Here is an 18,068-nt window from a genome sequence, read left to right on the forward strand (position 1 = left end):
AAAGAAAAACTCAGACCACACTGCAATTAGTGCATCTCAATCTACTTTATTTCAGCAAAGTGCCCCAAAATCTAAGTACAGCTTTTTAAAATCTACAACACAAAAATAGAAAATATTGAAAACGCACAGAAAACCAGTCATCTTGGAAGTGATTAGGATGTCACGAGAAATTTTGCAGTGAAGCAGTGATCATGATGTATTTCACAACACAATGTACGGAAATCTGCACGCTTCCTGTAGAGAATCCTCAGGCCTGAGCAAGCCGTTCTAGGACCCTTCGATAATCCGAAACAAGCTGCTGGAAGGTTTCTTCTAACTGTTTGTGTTGCAAATTTATGTCTATTTGGTTCAACTGGTTGGTCAACTCTTCTGGTCTCAAACATCTTCTCATCTTAGCAATCTCTCTCTGCTTTTTCTACAAAAGAACCATGCAAAAAGAAATTTACACACATGAGCAGCAATTGCTACACGCTGCTCCTTATAAGGCTAAATTGCTATTTAAAAGTAACCGGAAAAACATTCTGGGTTAAACAAGGTGTCAGGAACAGATCCTTCAGAAAACCCTGTTGTGTTCATATGCTCCTTGAAATTAAGACTTGCTCAGAAATTCCAAATGACTGGTCAACCCCTTCCATTTTTATGTTTTTACTGTACGTTGACTGTATAGGGCAGTGATGGCCAAACTTGGCCACCCAGATGTTTTGGGACTACAATTCCCATCATCCCTGACCACTGGTCCTGTTAGCTAGGGATGATGGGACTTGTAGTCCCAAAACAGCTGGAGGGCCAAGTTTGGCCATTACTGGTAAAAGCCCCTGCTTTTCATCTACAAAAGGTACAATCCAAAAACAGTCAGATATGAGCACATCCAATTCCTTTGCTTTCAATGGGACTTAATCATGGCTATGGTTTGGTTCAGCTCCTACAAAAGATGTAACACAACTTTTCTGTGTTGAACCAGTGATGCATCAAATCTAGAGATCACAGATCAAAATGGTTAAAGAGCCGAGTGGTAGCACAGGATGCTAACAGATTTCCCCCCCTCTTTTGTCTTTCCCTCTCAGTCTCCTTGAATGTTACATTTCATCGGGTGCTCTTTTCTAGTTTAATTATTTGATCATTTTAAACCACATGCTGTGTCTTTTTTTCAAACGTTGAAGGTACTCTTTACTTACAGAGGCCCTAAGTTGTATCCCTGTAATATAAAGGAACATTTGACAACGCAGAATCTCTCTCAAAATATCAGGAGTACAAAATTAGGACCACACTGACCAGAAAACTGACCAAGCGATGGATGTGAGGCTTTTTAACACAACCTTGTAAATAAGCCTACAAAAGTTACTAGCCTGTTTGCCACCTGTGGCAGCCATTTTAGTTTATGTACGGGGCACAAAGCACTCAACCTCTCCTTCACCACCCCACTCATCCACCTGCATGAAATTACTTGGTCTCCCATGGCTACAAGGCTATATTAACCCTTTCCCTTCCTGCTCTTTCCCCCCACAAAAATCCACACCTCAAGGTGCTTTCTCATTCATGGAAGATAAAATAGTTCCATATCCTCCCACAAGGGGAGAAAAGGGCGATTTGGAAGGATCTACCGTCATTCATGCACAAACCGAAAAGCTCTTTCAGCTTTTTGGTTTAAAAGAGACAGTTCATATTATGTGGTTATTATGAATGGATTAGTAACTGTTACATGAGATTTTTGGGAACAGAAGCTTGGAAATTATTTTTACCTACATGGAAATTAGTATTATTATTAATAATAATTTATTATTTATACCCCACCTATCTGGCTGGGTTTATATAACTGGCTTATTTGCAAGTGCAATGGTTCTAAGCCATACTGCAAAACATGCAGTATAATCCTCTAGTTTCAGACCACCCCCACATAATTAGTTATTGTAGAATTCTATACCTAGCAGTTCGAAAGCACCTCCGGGTGCAAGTAGATAAATAGGGACCGCTTACCAGCGGGAAGGTAAACGGCGTTTCCGTGTGCGACTCTGGCTCGCCAGAGCAGCGATGTCACGCTGGCCACGTGACCCGGAAGTGTCTCCGGACAGCGCTGGCCCCTGGCCTCTTAAGTGAGATGGGCGCACAACCCCAGAGTCTGTCAAGACTGGCCCGTACGGGCAGGGGTACCTTTACCTTTATCCAATATTATGACAAACAATGCTTCTCGTTTTTAGTGAAACAACTTGCTCAGAGGACTGATGCTGAGCATTCAAAGATATTCAAAGACAGCCTATTAGTACAAAAAGCCCACTTAACAGTTGCTAGTCAAGATGCAAAATCACTGCAGCTTCCCACACATGCAGAGGGGCTTTTCAGCTTTCCTCTTCTAGCAACTCTACTTCTCAAACTCTCCTGAAGACTGAGGTGCCCGTTGGAGCTGTAAGGCATTTGAAGGGACTGCTGCTAGGAAAAGCCAGCCACAAACATCCCATGTGCAGCATCTCAAATGCTTTGTGCATGAGCCTCTAAATACTGGCCACTGACTGATTTTTTATTTTTTATTTTGCTTTTGTCTAGTTTATTCCTTTTACTAGGGAAATCTGTTTAGAACCCTCATAGAACTCTTGTCCACATACTCTCTGAAAGGGAAGCTACCTTTACAGTGGTACCTTGGCTGTCTGCTTGACTCCCGAAACCATTCGAAAACCAAGGCTGTAGGAGCTTCCTGCACTCAATCAGAAGCCGCATCGGACGTTCAGGTTCCGAAAAACGTTTGCAAACCGAAACACTCACTTCCAGGTTTGCGGCGTTTGGGAGCCGATTTGTTCGGGAGCCAAGCTGTTCGACTACCAAGGTATCATTGTATTTAAATGTATTTGGTATATGCTACTGTTACCATTAAAAGGGACGCAGGTGGTGCTGTGGGTTAAACCACAGAGCCTAGGACTTGCCGATCAGAAGGTCGGCGGTTCGAACCCCCACGACGGGGTGAGCTCCCATTGCTCGGTCCCTGCTCCTGCCAACCTAGCAGTCCGAAAGCACGTCAAAGTGCAAGTAGATAAATAGGTACCGCTCCGGGGGGAAGGTAAACAGCATTTCCGTGCGCTGCTCTGGTTTGCCAGAAGCGGCTTAGTCATGCTGGCCACATGACCCGGAAGCTGTACGCCAGCTCCCTTGGCCAATAAAGCAAGATGAGCGCCGCAACCCCAGAGTCAGTCACGACTGGACCTAATGGTCAGGGGTCCCGTTACCTTTACTGTTACCATTACATGTCTAATGTTGCAAGAGGCAAGAGATCAGAAATCAAACTCAAAGGGCTTCATTTTTCTAATGAGCCCCACCAGTGTACCCACCTATCCTCCTCAATTTTCCTTCAGAAGGTTGGGAGGACCCTTATAACATATTTAGAGAGTGTGCGGGGGGGGGGGGAGAAGACAGGGAAGAACGTCCCATTGTGCAAGCAGAAATCCTTGCACTGACAAAACAATTATCTTAGCACTGCGTTTTATTGAGACTATGTAAAGTGCTTTGCGCCTTCGTATCTGTAGTTATATTGTTTGGCTGTCGCTTTAACAAAAGTACTGAGACAAAGCTTTAAAGAGGTGCATTAAAGGAAAGATAATTATGCACGGAAGTTTTGGCATAAACAGTTTACAATGAAAACAACTTTAAAATATCCATGTAAGTTAAAAGCCACCTTGTAAGGGCCCATCAGTCTTCTTTTTACATCCAATCTGTAGCTTCTGGATTGTTCTGCATTACCCATGTCTGTCGCATGCAGCCGGAGAATTTCATACACCCGTCTTGTATGTTGCTTAAAAACAAGGGGAATGGCATATGAATCAAGACCAAGAAATGTCACTATACAAGGTTTAGAGAAACGATTTCAAGGTTGTGTAGCCTATCCTCTATCTTTAAACCCTGACACATGTAACTCCTAATTACTCCTCTGAGTAATATGCTTTAAACTGTATTTTAAAAACATTTATCCATTGTCTCACCTGGAGACCTTCAAATGTTGTAGCTTTGAATCTGACACCCTACTCCTTTCCATTCGTTTATAAACACCCATTCATATAAACTTTGCTGACTTGGAGGAAAGCTATATATCCATCCTTGGTTTCTTCTTTATAAGGATCCGGTTCTTGTAAATGTTTCTCACTGGTCAGAAATTATAATTACCTCTCAGTTCACACTTGGCTATCAACATCATTCTTTTGTGCTCAACCAAAGAACCAAATAGTATCAAACATGTGGGAAATGCTTGCTTCATTCTCTGGCACATACTGCAATTGTAACTTGCTGTTATTTGTCCATAATATTACCCCAATCTTGTTTTATAACTCCTACTGCTTTTACCAGATTTTTAAAAAAATCAAGTTTAATAATACTTTTTCGTTTCAAGGCGAAAACTGAGTTGTTCCAAAGGCAATCCATGAACACACCAAGGTTTTTATCCAACTAAGTCATTGCACACATGGAATGACTTCTGCAAGGGCAATGGAACTCTCCCTCTATGTGTCCCCTGTACTACCCTCAAATAGTTCTAAGACTTTTATCCCTAGAAAATTGTCCTAAATTCCCCCAATACAGCACTGAACTTTACCACCAGTAGTGCCTTGTTGCAATGGATCAAATACACTGGGTTGCATCCAATGTAGTTCTACTCAGTACAGAACCATTGGAATTAATGGACCTAAGAGTAGGGCTCACACTGGATACAACCCACTGGCTGTACAAAACTTCATTTAGTCCACAGAAGCCAGAGCTCAACGACAGACTGAAGTCTGTTCCTGGCAGCCAAAAGACGATGGTGTGACTTATGCAAGCCATGCGATATCTTCTAGAAACGGTGGCTGGGATTCAAAAACCTGCCTAAGTCTACTGGTTCTTTGAGAACTCAGGCACTAAAAGGAGATTTGTTTCACTTACAATTGTTCTGAACATTAAGGCACTAGATGTAGGATTGAACATTGAGTACAATGCTGCCCTTTCATGAAGGAGTTCACCAATGAAGAGGTGGGGAGTTTTCAACAGCATTCTCCTCTTGTAGCCTCCCTCCCACCTGCTCTTCTACAGCAGATTTTTTGGGGGGTGGGGGCACAGTGGACTGCCAGGGCGAATCAGGAAAAATGCCCTCTCCCATTAATGCAGCCTCTATTAGGTCAAGAACCTGTCTTCGAACAGAAGGACTCATCTTGTTTGTGGAAAGCCAATGCCCACAGGGATGATCATCACATCAATACAATATTTTAAGCACCGTGTACCTTATTCACTTTCAGCTTTTGTTGAGCTTCTGTTACCATATCTTGACTGAAGCCTTGCTTGAGCTTCTCTGGAGAAAAGCAAGGTAAATCCTGACACAGTTTGACCAATACAAAATCTCGTAGTTTCACATAATTTTCAGATGGATCTTCAGCTGAAAGAACAAAGGAGAAGTGTTTTGTAATTTGCTTTTCCTGTCCATAAATCTCTGTCGTTTTGGCATGGTAATACCACAAATTTTATGTTCTGTTTTTTAGTATAACTGAAATCCTTTGTTTATTAGGGGCTACCCCACATTTTCTTCAAAAAATTGCTTTGCACACGTAACTACCGTAAAGTTACCACAATTTTTCGAAAGTCCATGGTTTAGCTTTTGTAAAATAGGGGGTTCTCAGTAATTGGCTAATTGGGAACCACTGGGCTAGGGAATTAGGAGAGGGAGCACTGAATGCCCCCGGCTCTAAACAATGTTTAAGATCTTTGCAAATTTATGTGAACTAGGCTTACCAAATTATCAAGTTTCTGTCATATGAAATCATTAAAAGGTCTAATTCACCAAGTAACAAATTCATGAAAAGTACATCAGTGGGCTAACTATTTCAATCTCACCTTAAAGCAACTACTATTTTGTAAATCTGACTACCTTGTAAGTCCACTCAGCTTGCTGCCCCCTTCGCATAGCCGCCGTATAACTCTGAATGCCATCTCACTTTCATAATTTCCTGTCCCGCTCCTGGCTGTCCAACCCAATTTCCCGTTAACAGCAGCAACGCGAAATGGATGAAAAAGAGAAATTCATCTCTCCATACCTTTTAAGCTCCCTGTCGAAAAGAGCATGCACCCTAGCAAATTATTCCACAGGGCAATTTAAAGTCTGCTTCAGAGCAGTTTTACTGGAGAAAAAAGACACACCATGTTCCATGCATTGATGCAGAAGCCTGCTGTCTGCCATCCTATGGCCTACTTTCATTTCTATGCACTGTCAAGGATGAGAAGCTGTAAATACATCTCTGGTTCAAAGATTCAGATACAATATTCCATTTACGGATGTGAACAATTAAAATAACATTTTGTCCTTCGTTACCAATTGGTACAGTCGTACCTTGTTTTGCGACCGGGATCCGTTCTGGAGCCCCAAGGACACAGGGCAAAGCGCCGCATCTGCGCACGCACACAGTAGGGTTTGTGCTTCTGCGCATGCACAAAGTGCGATTTAGAGCTTCTGCACGTGCACAAGCAGCAAACCCTGAAGTAACCTGTTCTGGTACTTCTGGGTTTGCCGCAGACATTGGCCAGAATGGACACTAGACAAGGCGGATGTTTGCGGAGGTATTACTGTACTTTATAATGCTTTTATAGATGATGGGAAGTATGTGGAATTTCTGTGGGGCTTTAATTATAAACAAGACTGAAATTCAAGATTTAGAGGTATATCTAGCATACAGGGACATGCCAAAACAAACTGCATTACTCGGCTCTATGCATGACTGCGGATTTTCTACTCCTGTCAAGAATCTGACTGCAAGGAGTTTTTGAAATCTGGAGGATTCACATAATCAGTTTGTGGCAAAACATGTTGCTGTTAAAAAAAAATAGTTCTATTCCCACTGAACATAAAAAATGATGTTTCAGTACATAAAGGATCTCTAGGCTGTGGCCAAAGGATTAATTTAGTATTAACTTAGTAGTGACGTTTAAAAACAAACATACCGTATTTTTCGGCCCATAGGGCACACCTAGTTTTTTGGGGGGGAAATCGAGGGAAATTTTTTTATTCCGCCCCCCCCCCCGAAGCCATCCCCAAGCTAGAAGAGGGAGACAGAGCACTCCGTCTCCCTCTTCTGCCTTCAGGGACAGCCTCCCTAGCCTCCGTGGGGCAGCGGCTTGCCCCGTTGTCCCCCAAGCTTGTGGGGCTGGCGATGGGGAAAAGCAAGCTTCTCCCCACCGCCAGGCTCCAAACCAGGTCAGGGAATAGCGGGATGGCGATGCTCCGCCTCCCCGCTGTCCCCCAAGCTTGTGGGGCTGCCCGATATCTGCCCGAAGCCCGGGGTGCGCTCCGGAGCGTGCCCCGTGCTTCAGGCTGCCGCCCGCAAGCCTTGCGAGCCCGGCGGGAACTCCTGCCAGGCTCGCAAGGCTTGCGGATAGCTTCCTGAAGCCTGGAGAGCAAGAAGGGTCGGTGCGCACCGACCCCTCTCGCTCTCCAAGCTTCAGCGAAAGCCTGCATTCGCCCCATAGGATGCACACACATTTCCCCTTCATTTTTGGAGGGGAAAAAGTGCGTCCTATGGGGGAAAATACGGTACATACACACACACTGGTAGCATAGTACAGTGCTACCTCGGTTTTCGAACGTAATCCATTCCGGAAGACCATTCGACTTCTGAAACGTTCAAAAACCGAGGCGCAAAGGGTGGCCTGCAAATTCAATAGAGTAAATTGAAAAGAAAAAAAATTGGCAGAAGCCGTTCGACTTCCGAGGTGCATTTGAAAACGGAAGCATTTACTTCCAGGTTTTTGGCATTTGAAAACCGAAACGTTCGACTTCTGAGACGTTCGAAAACCAAGGTACCACTGTGCTGAAGTCTTCCTTTCTCCACTAGCTCAGGCTGTATTTACACAAAATACATTTCTGATGGTGTAATAAGAAAATCAGCTAGCGGATACATTCAAGAAAACGCCTGAAACACCTCTGAATGGAACTATACCTCATATGGCTGTGACTCAAACAACTGCATAACTAGTTCCAGAAGCCCCACAGGCTTTCAAAGTTCACCAAATTTCAAAAGCAGTTTGTGATAGGGCATGTGGGTGATATACAAGGTCATGTTTATATTTTAAAATGCAAAATTCCTACTGTGCGGCTAAAGTAGCTGGCTCATCCCCCCACCCCACCTCCAGTATATTCAAATCCAAGCAAAAATGGACTGGTAAATATAATTCCTGAGAAGTTCAACGAAGGGTTATATCCAAGGCATCCTAACAAAGCAGAACTGGGCTTTTTTTTTTTTTTTTGCCTCCCCCTTCCTATTAGTCCACTGATAGTTGAAGGAGCTGCCAAAGAAATATGGAATACAACATAGAAGCTGCAGCAATAGAGGAGAATCAGGAAAAAAACCAACCACCACCCCATGGGGGGGGGGAAGGAGGGGGAATCTTACTGCAAGCAGAAGTCACCTATCCAAACAAATGAATTTTCTTTGCAGGGATATTCTTAACAGCCCACAATGAACTGTCGTAGGATAAACATCCAGAAGCTACCCTCTTTTCTTTAGTCAGTTATTGAGTCACTTTCTTTAACAGATCTCAGGGCAACGTAGAGCAAAAGATAAATAAAATATATCAAAAATTAACAACTTTGTGTGTGTGTAATTAAAATAGGGATGCAGGTGGCGCTGTGGGTTAAACCACAGAGCCTAGGACTTGCCGATCAGAAGGTCAGCGGTTCGAATCCCCGCGACGGGGTGAGCTCCCGTTGCTCGGTCCCTGCTCCTGCCAACCTAGCAGTTCAAAAGCACGTCGAAGTGCAAGTAGATAAATAGGTACCGCTCCGGCGGGAAGGTAAACGGCGTTTCAGTGTGTTGCTCTGGTTTGCCAGAAGCGGCTTAGTCATGCTGGCCACATGACCCGGAAGCTGCATGCCGGCTCCCTTGGCCAATAAAGATGAGCGCCGCAACCCCAGAGTCGGTCACGAACTGAACCTAATGGTCAGGGGTCCCTTTACCTTTACCTTTAATTAAAATACAAATCTGCACCTTGCTGTTTGGGGTGAAATGATACCATATCAAACTGGAAAGATCTAGATACAAAGAAGTGCTTTTAGCCAACGTCTAAACCTCAACGAGGAAGACAAATGTAGCTGCAGGAGAGATCATTTCAAAAATAAGAGGCCCCACTACAGAGAAGGCCCTTCTGTGCATTCCCAGTTGCATCAAGAAACAGAATCTTGTGCCATGTATTGTGGCATCTTGCAAAGTAACTAGTCCATGGAAGCTTATGCTGTGATACCACAGCATAGGATGCCACAGGGCAGTTTCTGTTCCTCATTGCCTCAAAAGTTCATTCCAATATCCTTTTCTTTAATTGTCTCATTCTCCAAGTTCATATTCTTTTGACGTTCGTACATTTGCTCTCTGGGGTCCTAAGAATGGAGTGTACCGTTGTAGTGATTAGTAAACCACTGTCTCTCACTGATTTAGTGTTTTGCCTGAAGGAAGAAAGCTCTGCAAGGAGTTCCAGAAACCTAAATCTCTTGTCAAGTCAGCTGCATACTTTGCAATAAAAATGGCTAATTAACTGGTAATCCTTTCATGCTAGGGAATGGATTTCCATGGTGCACTGTTCCCAGGAAGGAAAGGATTTGAAGAATTACATTATACACAGTTCTTTCTGTGAGGAAGGGTAGCATTAACCTTGACCTCTGCTTAAGTTAATCTTTGAAAGATCATTTAATTTTGACAGATGAATTCAGAAAGTTATGGCACCGACTGTCAGGGAAGCACTGTTCAGCATTTTATATAAATTAATTCTTATCTCCAGCGAAAGACTCACGTACCTGTTATATCAAGCACTGCAGGGGATGACATATAGTACCTATGAACTGTTTCTAAAAGCTGAGCCCCGTGACCTTCTCCTTGGAATGGAGGCAATATCAGCATTTGGCTACACATAGAACAAGGGGGAAAAAAATACTTAGCAAAAAAATAAGAACTACAGTCATACCTTGGTTTTTGAACAGAATGCTTTCAACCCGTTTGAAAACCAAGGTGCAGCTTCCAATTGGCTGCAGGAACGTCCTGCAGCCAATTGGAAACAACAAAAGCTGCACCGGACGTTCAGCTTCCGAAAATCGTTCAAAAACTGAAAAAATCACTTCTGGGTTTCGATCACTGAGATAGATAGTATACTCAGCCCCCAGAAAATTTATTTACAGATTTATTCACAGTGAATTGCAATCTCTCTATACATAAGGCTTTACATACAAAAACCTTATAGACTCCGAACATAATTGCACTAAGAGTTTTGAGATTCCACCCCATTTCAGATGAAGACAATGAAATAAATAAATGCAAAGCCTGGCGAGAGTTTTAAAATTTCTTTTTTAAAAAGCCCACAAAATTAACACAATTATAAACAAGTATTGGGAACTTCAACAGTACTCTCTTCTGAAATAAAAGGCAAGGCACGTGCTATGCTGCCAATTACCTTACACGTGGCCGGGTTTTGTCTGGGTACACATAGTAATTATAGACTGTCATATAGCCTACGGTCGCAAAGAGCGTAGCTCCATCCTTATTATACTTCTCAAATCTGCAGATAAAACAGAAAGCCAAGCAGGTCAATTACAGTCGCGCTCCCATGCAGTGTCCATTTTCTTTTCCATTCTCTGACTGAATTTCCAGTGTCAGCAAGCTACTCTGTGAGGGCCCAATGGGTACACCTGCTATGTTCTGAATGTACAATTCACTTAATTGGTGTGCAGCAACTTGGATAAATCAGACCTCTTTACAGCACTTCAGCGCACTTGCCTATTATAAAGATGAATAGGTGGCAAGTAAAAGAAAACACAGGCAAAGCTCATTTTACTGTTTAAGCCCTACATTCAGGGCTCCAACGGACAACAGTATTTAATTTGGCTCTATTCTCAAGGTCTCGCAAAGCATAATGGACACAAACTCCAGCCTGATAAACAATAGTTTTCTCTTTCCTGGGAAAAATATCATTATACTGTCCCCAATAATTGGCCAGCCACAATTAAAATGCAGCCTTTGTGGAGGTAATAAGGTCCACTGTTGCTTTAGAACTGTACTTACACTAGAAAGTAGTTCCATCTTTCATCATCCACGTCAATAAAGCTAGCTGTTTCAATAAACCACATCAAGAAGGTCTGAAGCCTTTCATGATACTCTCGAAAGCCTGGGCATGTGATGTCAGCCTAGGGAAAAAGCCAGGAGAAGTCAGGTGAAACTCTTCACCAAAGGGAAGAGAGCACATCACAGAGCCTTATAAAGTACCTCTGTGGGAAACTGTTTTATTAGCACACTGAAAGTGATCTTGGAGAAATAGCAACGTTTTACATATCACAAGCAATTATATGAGGGTCACTTAAAAGTTTCCATGAAAGCTGTATCGGAAGGCTCTGTTTCTCCCCCACCACCACCAAACACACACTTTTTACCTTGTATATCTGATACTTTACGTCTTCGCCAGCTTCTTCGTTATGCACAGAATATGTATGTAACAATGTCCCAAACGGCTTGAAATTGACCTCTTTTTCCAGCAGAGATACAAAGTCATCTGTACTTGTGCTAAAGCCTGGTGGAACAATTTCTCTAATTTTACTTTCCACATCATCTGCCTGAAAACAAGAGGTGGGGAGATAGAGATAGAGAGAGATGCACTGAGAATAAGGAACTGACTATTTCTAGAATTCACATAGGGTGGCGTGCTTATGCCCTGTGATTGTTGAAGCGCTATTTAAAGCACCCAATGTGGTTTCCTAAAATTTTGCACAGGTCTTTGTCCCAGACACAACAAAATGGTACACATGGGACCTTGCCACTACGTGCCCCCTTGTGGCTCTTAGTTTACAAAGCTCAGAGCATTCATACGCACCCCCTAGTCCAGGGGTCTGTAACCCGCGGCTCCGGAGCCGCATGTGGCTCTTTTACACCTTTGCAGATACTAGCGAGGGGAGGAGGCGCATTGTGCACCCCGACACTCCCCACTGTGGCGGGCGCTGTACTGGCTGTGACGTCGCATGGGGGAGGTGCGTGCGTTAGTCACGCACCGTCCTGACGTCACCTTCCCGCCCGCCCGCTACATTGTAAGGGGCATGTACGCTGGTCACTGCATTGAAAGGGGGAATGTACGCTGGTCACTGTTTTGAAGGGGAGTGAAGAACACACACACACAAAAAGGTAACTTGTTAATTTAATGTTTATTTCTATGAGGAGGAGTAATTCTGAGGGGTCAAACAAAGAAATAATAAAAAAGTGACAAAAACGTTATTTTTATAATGACGAGTTTTGCGGCTCCCAGTTTTTTTTCCTTCGGAAACGGGTCCAAGTGGCTCTTTTTGTCTTAAAGGTTGCAGACCCCTGCCCTAGTCCGTTATCACATTGTTCAAATCTACTCTTTCAAGGGATCCACCAGTAATACGTTATACTGCAGCATTCCTGGTTTAAGCTGTGCTCAGGGAAACTGCCTGTCCCTTTTTGGAGGCAAAAAACCAGCCTGATCCCTCAGACAGTTTCTCATGGGCACAAGGGTGGACACAGATACACAATAATGTTGTGGCCTGCTCTTCAGTCGCCTTCCTTTTGAGGTAAGGCAGGGCAGGAGGTTAAAACATACAAGGTCAAGCAGGATCCTGAATGTTATCAGCACTGGAATAAGAAGTGTGCATGTTAATTGCTGAGTCGGGAAGACAACATTTCTGATGAGTCATTGTGCTCTGGGTAATATACTAATAGTAAGATACTTCAGTTTAATAGCAGGTGAAACTGAAGCATCTTACTTCAGAAAACAGCTTTTCCACGAACACAAGATTCAGATTCTTCCTTTCTTGTTTAAAAAACAACAACCTGGAGCGCTGGCATTTCATTACATTAATAAAGAAGCTAGCTACCTTTTACCATAAGGGTCTAAGAAAAGGGAAATTTTAAGACATTGTTATCTGAACCACTCCCCCCCCCCAATAATGGTCAATTCCACTAGCTCATAAAACTTTAGATAACTTTAGATAAGCTAAAAGGAAGAAAAAACGGAGGAGAATCTAGTTTAGATTCTTGACTCTCAAGAGTTCCTTCCTTCTTGCCTGCTGCTAAGTCCTGGCTAGGCACCTCAGTGCACTTATTAAATGCAGTCAATGCAACTTTGGTCTGCTGATATGCCGGTTGGGCAGGCCCACTGTATCTGCTTCTTGCAGACGTCTACCATTCAATATGGAATTCTTAAGTGAACAGTCTTTGATCACTCTTTTGGAGTAACACGTGTGCAATACAATCCCACACCCTCAAGGCTAAGCAAAAGCAACCCAAACAAATTAGGGTTATTTAAGGAACTAACTGGCAGCAACAGGACAAACTCTTTTCCAGCCTGAATTCTGGTTTACACATACAAGGAAAAAGCCCAAACACTCAAGTGTCAAGAAAATACAGACTTGGGAGCATGGTGGCAAGCCAATATAATTTATGCGCTAAAGACTCAAGGGGGGGGGGGGAAGGAACTTCTTTTGCCCAAAGAATTTTTTTAATGCAATTTAACCAAAAGGGTGGGGAGGTTTTACAAGCAAAACTGAATTAAGATTAGCCTTGTTAAACAGCCAAATTGAATGTTACAGACTATCAGCTGAGCAGACATCATAATCCCTTTCAGGCCCCCAAAAGACCACTTGATTGAATACATTTACTACTTCTCCTTAACCATGAATATTTGATGAAGTTTCACAATAACGTATTGCCGCTTCTCACCAGGCAATAAAACTTAATGAATTGGTCTCAACTTAACAAAACCCTAACCCCCTCAATGCAACCCCTAAAAGCCTGACATTACATTCAACAAAATGAGCTTACATTCTATTCAAACCCTGCTCTCAACAATGAGTCCAGGTTTTTACTTAATGGAGTTTGCCGTGAGTTCAGCTGTAATGTTTGTATTGTATCTATTTCCATAAGGGCTGACACAAGAACACTTTGTGTTAACTTACTAAGCAGCTCTTTCACACCGTTTACATGCATGATAAGTATTAATTCTGAACCAAGACCATTGCTACTTAGCATTCAAAACAGGGAAATTAAGACGCTTAGGACAAAATACACTACAAAAGGCTAATACAACACACTACTAATTCCTGTTCTTTCAACTGGAGTCCCCCTAAGTAGAAGCAATGCACCTGCAAATGAATAATACTTTACTATCAGCTATATCGGGGGGATGTAGAATATGGGCAGAGTTCAGTCAACACACACTCCATTATTAATGCTTTGGTGCCACCAACTTTCATATTTAATCAGCCTTATCTTCCTAAAGAGCCATTATGTGCGGCATGTACGGTAGCTCTAAGACACTTGATTTTGTCTTGTGCTACTGATTAGACACCTTCAAATAAAAATTAAGAACATTTTCCTATATTAAATTTATTTAGTAAAAGTGCAGCAAGAGCGTGCCTGTGGCTAAATTAGGAATACCAAATGAGTTTCTAAAGAGTACTTTTTTAAAAAAACAAACTATTCAGGAGTGCTAGAATGGCAAATTTTTAAATGTACGTTTTAACAGGGAAGAGAGGTGGATGAAAGTCATAGCTAATTCCCATTCCCCCATAAAGAACCCCTTTGTTACTATTTCTCAATATTTTACAAATATAACAAACAACATACTATGCTATGTATCATATCATGCACCTAATGTAAAGAAACACCTTTTGGGTAGATTTTACCTAGTCTGAAGTACTGCTAAGGACTTCTTATTGTGTTCTACTCCCTATTGCATGGGTTGGGTACCTGTGACATTCAGGATGTTATTTTATTTATTGGTTCAATTGATATCCCAGCCTTCCTCAGTTTGTTTGATCCCAGACAGGTTGCCACCTAGCAGTAATGCTGCTCATATCAACCCAGTCAGCGTGACCAACTGTAGGGGACGATGGAGTTACAGTTCAGCAAAATCTTGATGGCCACAGGTTCCCTATTCCCGATCTACTGAAAGGCAGTTTGTTCCATGCAGGGGTATAAAATCTTTTGCAACAGTTAGAAGCAAGAGTACACAAAGAGAAAGTTGGCCGGGAGATGGATATCCGAGTATTCAAGAGAAAAGAGGGTTCCCGTTCTTCCTGGCACATTCTAGTATGTTATTCTCCCACAAAACATCTCAGCCTTCCTTTTAGACAATAAGCAGTGGTGAAGAAGTGCCAATTATGATAAAGGTTCAAGTTTACCTAGAAGTTACAGCCTCTGATTTACAAGGCCTTCCTTCAAATGACCACAGAAGTGGAGCATAAGCGCTCTGCATAACCTCACAGCTATATATGTAAAGGTAAAGGGACCCCTGACCATTAGGTTCAGTCGTGGCCGACTCTGGGGTTGCGGCACTCGTCTCGCTTTATTGGCTGAGGGAGCTGGTGTACAGCTTCCGGGTCATGTGGCCAGCATGACTAAGCTGCTTCTGGCGAACCAGAGCAGCGCACGGAAATGCCGTTTACCTTCCTGCTGGAGTGGTACCTATTTATCTACTTGCACTTTGACGGGCTTTTGAACTGCTAGGTTGGCAGCAGCAGGGACCGAGCAACGGGAGCTCAGCCTGTCGCAGGGATTTGAACTGCCGACCTTCTGGTCAGCAAGTCCTAGGCTCTGTGGTTTAACCCACAGTGCCACCCGTGTGCGTGCGTGCGTGCGTGTGTGCGCACACACACACACACACACACACACACATATATATATTCCCCCCAAGTTGAGCTGTATCCAAAGCAGAGGTTCTAAAGAGCCACCTGAGGCAGCCTTTAATCAAATTTGGCCCTGCTTCTTGGAAAGGCATTTGGAGGAGGGGGGAGTGTGAATATACAGTAAGGAAGAAGGGGCCAAGAAGACTAAAACAGAGAGTGAGAAAAAAACATGTAGATAAGGGGAGAAAGAGAATAGAAGGAAAAAGTGTATACAAAAAAGGCTGCATTAAAAACAACAAAAATGTGTTAAAGAACAATTAAAGATGGTAAAGTGGTGGTGGTGGGAGAAAGATGATAGTCCACAACACATTTCTTTACATTTGGCCTTTCCCTCTAATATGTATAAGTTTCAGATTTCTAATATTGTGGACTGGCTAGATTTAAAAACAAGAAATGTAGCACTAAATACACACGCAGCTATACAACCTGCTCCTATTGGAAAGGCAGAACAGTGGTCAAGATTAGGGTTATTCTGCAGTGCATACGGCCTTGGTAAACAACTGTGTGGCGTTATAACGTCTATCTAAGAAAATCTTAAATCGGAGATGTGCTGTATTACTGAACCTGCTGATATTAACACATTCAGGCCATAACCACGAGTGTGGAACATGGGGTCTTCCAGATGTTCTAGGGACTCCCAATTCCCACCACTCCAGATCACTGGACCACATCTGGAGGATCACAGGTTCTCCATCACTGCTAAAGACACTAATTTTTTTAGGAAGTCCTACTGAACTCATTGGGATTTATGCTTGGAATAGGCATCATTAAGTAAAACAACAAGTTTGGGTATACCCCGGAAAAGAAGCTGTAAGGAAAAAAAGAATAAGCCTCAAAAATATCTAGGGCTGACATTTTTTATGCAGTAAACTACTTTACCAACCTCTTGCTGAACGGTTCGATTTTGAAACAGGATGGAAGTCTGACGAGGGAAGTGTATTGCTAAACCTGGTGAATACCCTTGTTTGTGTTTATTAATGTGGTGTGCAAGGCAGCTAGCTCCTAACACCTGCCCCTTAATGTGGCTTTGCTGCCCCTTTCCCCAATACACGTCCTCAATACATGTGCCTTAATATTCCACAATTGTGTTTAATTCAGTGAGGCCAAATGCAGAAGACGGGGAGGGATAATCTGTATCAGATACATCATAGAATGTAAGAACGCCCCTTTCCCCACGACATTCCACTTGACATGTGCAAGTATTCATTCTGCCGAACAAGAAGCCTTACATTCAGGCAGACACTTGAGATGATTTAGGGATCTAAAACTTACTTTAGAATTAGGACATTTAGCGTAACTAGAATGGTAAATGCGGGACATGGCTGCACAGAAGGAATTTCACCAAATAATTTAAACACAAATAAAAAATATACCAAATTTTGCACTCATACAACTTCTATGTCTATGCCCCATGAAAACAGCCAACTTCTTGATGGAGACCAGGGTGGCAGATGTTACTTCTCTTTGTGCAGTTTTGTGAAGAACTACACAATGCTTCAGATGTATAGACTGAAGAGGTGCCTTTGCAAAGCAATTCCAGAAAGTATACATTAGGGATGAATGAATTAGTCGCTTTCTAATCAGTGTCAGTCACATTTTTTTTACCTGTTAATGGTCACATTAATTAGTAACTCCCCCCCCCCCAAAAAAAAATTCAAAACTCATGTTAATGCTCAGTTTGAATTTGCTAGTTTTCACGCTTCTCCAAATATTGCCATGAAGTTCTCATCAGTTTAAATGCATTTAAACTGATGAGAATTTCACTGCAACATTTGGAGAAGCGTGAAATCTAGCAAATTCAAACTGAGAATTAGTCCACAATGTGTTGAGCAGGTCACCTTATGTAGGAATTTACAACAGTGATGTTATCTGAGCACCCCCGCTATACATTTAGTTAAGACCAGCTTTGAGTAACCAATCACAGAAATGCTAGTCCAGAAATCCAATCTCTGAAAAAGAGTTTAAAAAAAAAACACAATGGAGGATCAAAAAGTCTGGGTTAAAAGTCAAGCTGACAGCTAGTTGAGAGATGGTGTAGTGCAAGGGTTGCCAAACCTTTTTGAGCCTGTGGCCACACTTAAAAACCAGAGAAGTTGCTGTGAGCACCACACACTGAAATCCAGGCTATTGGTTACAACAGAATGCTTGCTTCAAACCATATTTCAGTGGGAGGAGGAGAGAGGGAGGTGACTCAGTGGGTAGTAAGAAAGGCCTCTTTGGGAATGTGAGTATAATGTTGATGACTGGTGATTGTGCAGTATCAGACTGAGTTGTGAACGAGGAAGTCTCTGGACTGAACCTTGCCTCTGCTGAGAACTTACTAGGCCTTTTGTGTGCTGCTTTCCATCAGACCCTCCCTCCACGCAGACTCAGGTGGTGCTGTGGGTTAAACCACAGAGCCTAG

The 18,068-nt window shown here is 42.7% G+C and overlaps 1 protein-coding gene across 1 annotated transcript in view; it reads right to left on the reverse strand.

The window, feature by feature from the left end:
- Positions 1-26: 26 nt before the first annotated feature.
- The window catches only part of HAT1 (histone acetyltransferase 1), a 28,872-nt gene continuing 10,830 nt past the window's right edge, over positions 27-18,068 (reverse strand). The window contains exons 5-11 of the mRNA XM_079981106.1: positions 11,402-11,581; positions 11,037-11,158; positions 10,429-10,533; positions 9,779-9,885; positions 5,229-5,380; positions 3,659-3,775; positions 27-415 (exon numbers count right to left, since the gene is read on the reverse strand). Coding sequence (XP_079837232.1) covers positions 248-415; positions 3,659-3,775; positions 5,229-5,380; positions 9,779-9,885; positions 10,429-10,533; positions 11,037-11,158; positions 11,402-11,581 — 951 coding nt within the window. The 3' untranslated portion in view covers positions 27-247. The remainder of the gene's footprint in view (positions 416-3,658; positions 3,776-5,228; positions 5,381-9,778; positions 9,886-10,428; positions 10,534-11,036; positions 11,159-11,401; positions 11,582-18,068) is intronic.

Source organism: Podarcis cretensis (assembly GCF_951804945.1).
Source record: "Podarcis cretensis genome assembly, chromosome: 1".
Lineage (NCBI taxonomy): Eukaryota > Metazoa > Chordata > Lepidosauria > Squamata > Lacertidae > Podarcis > Podarcis cretensis.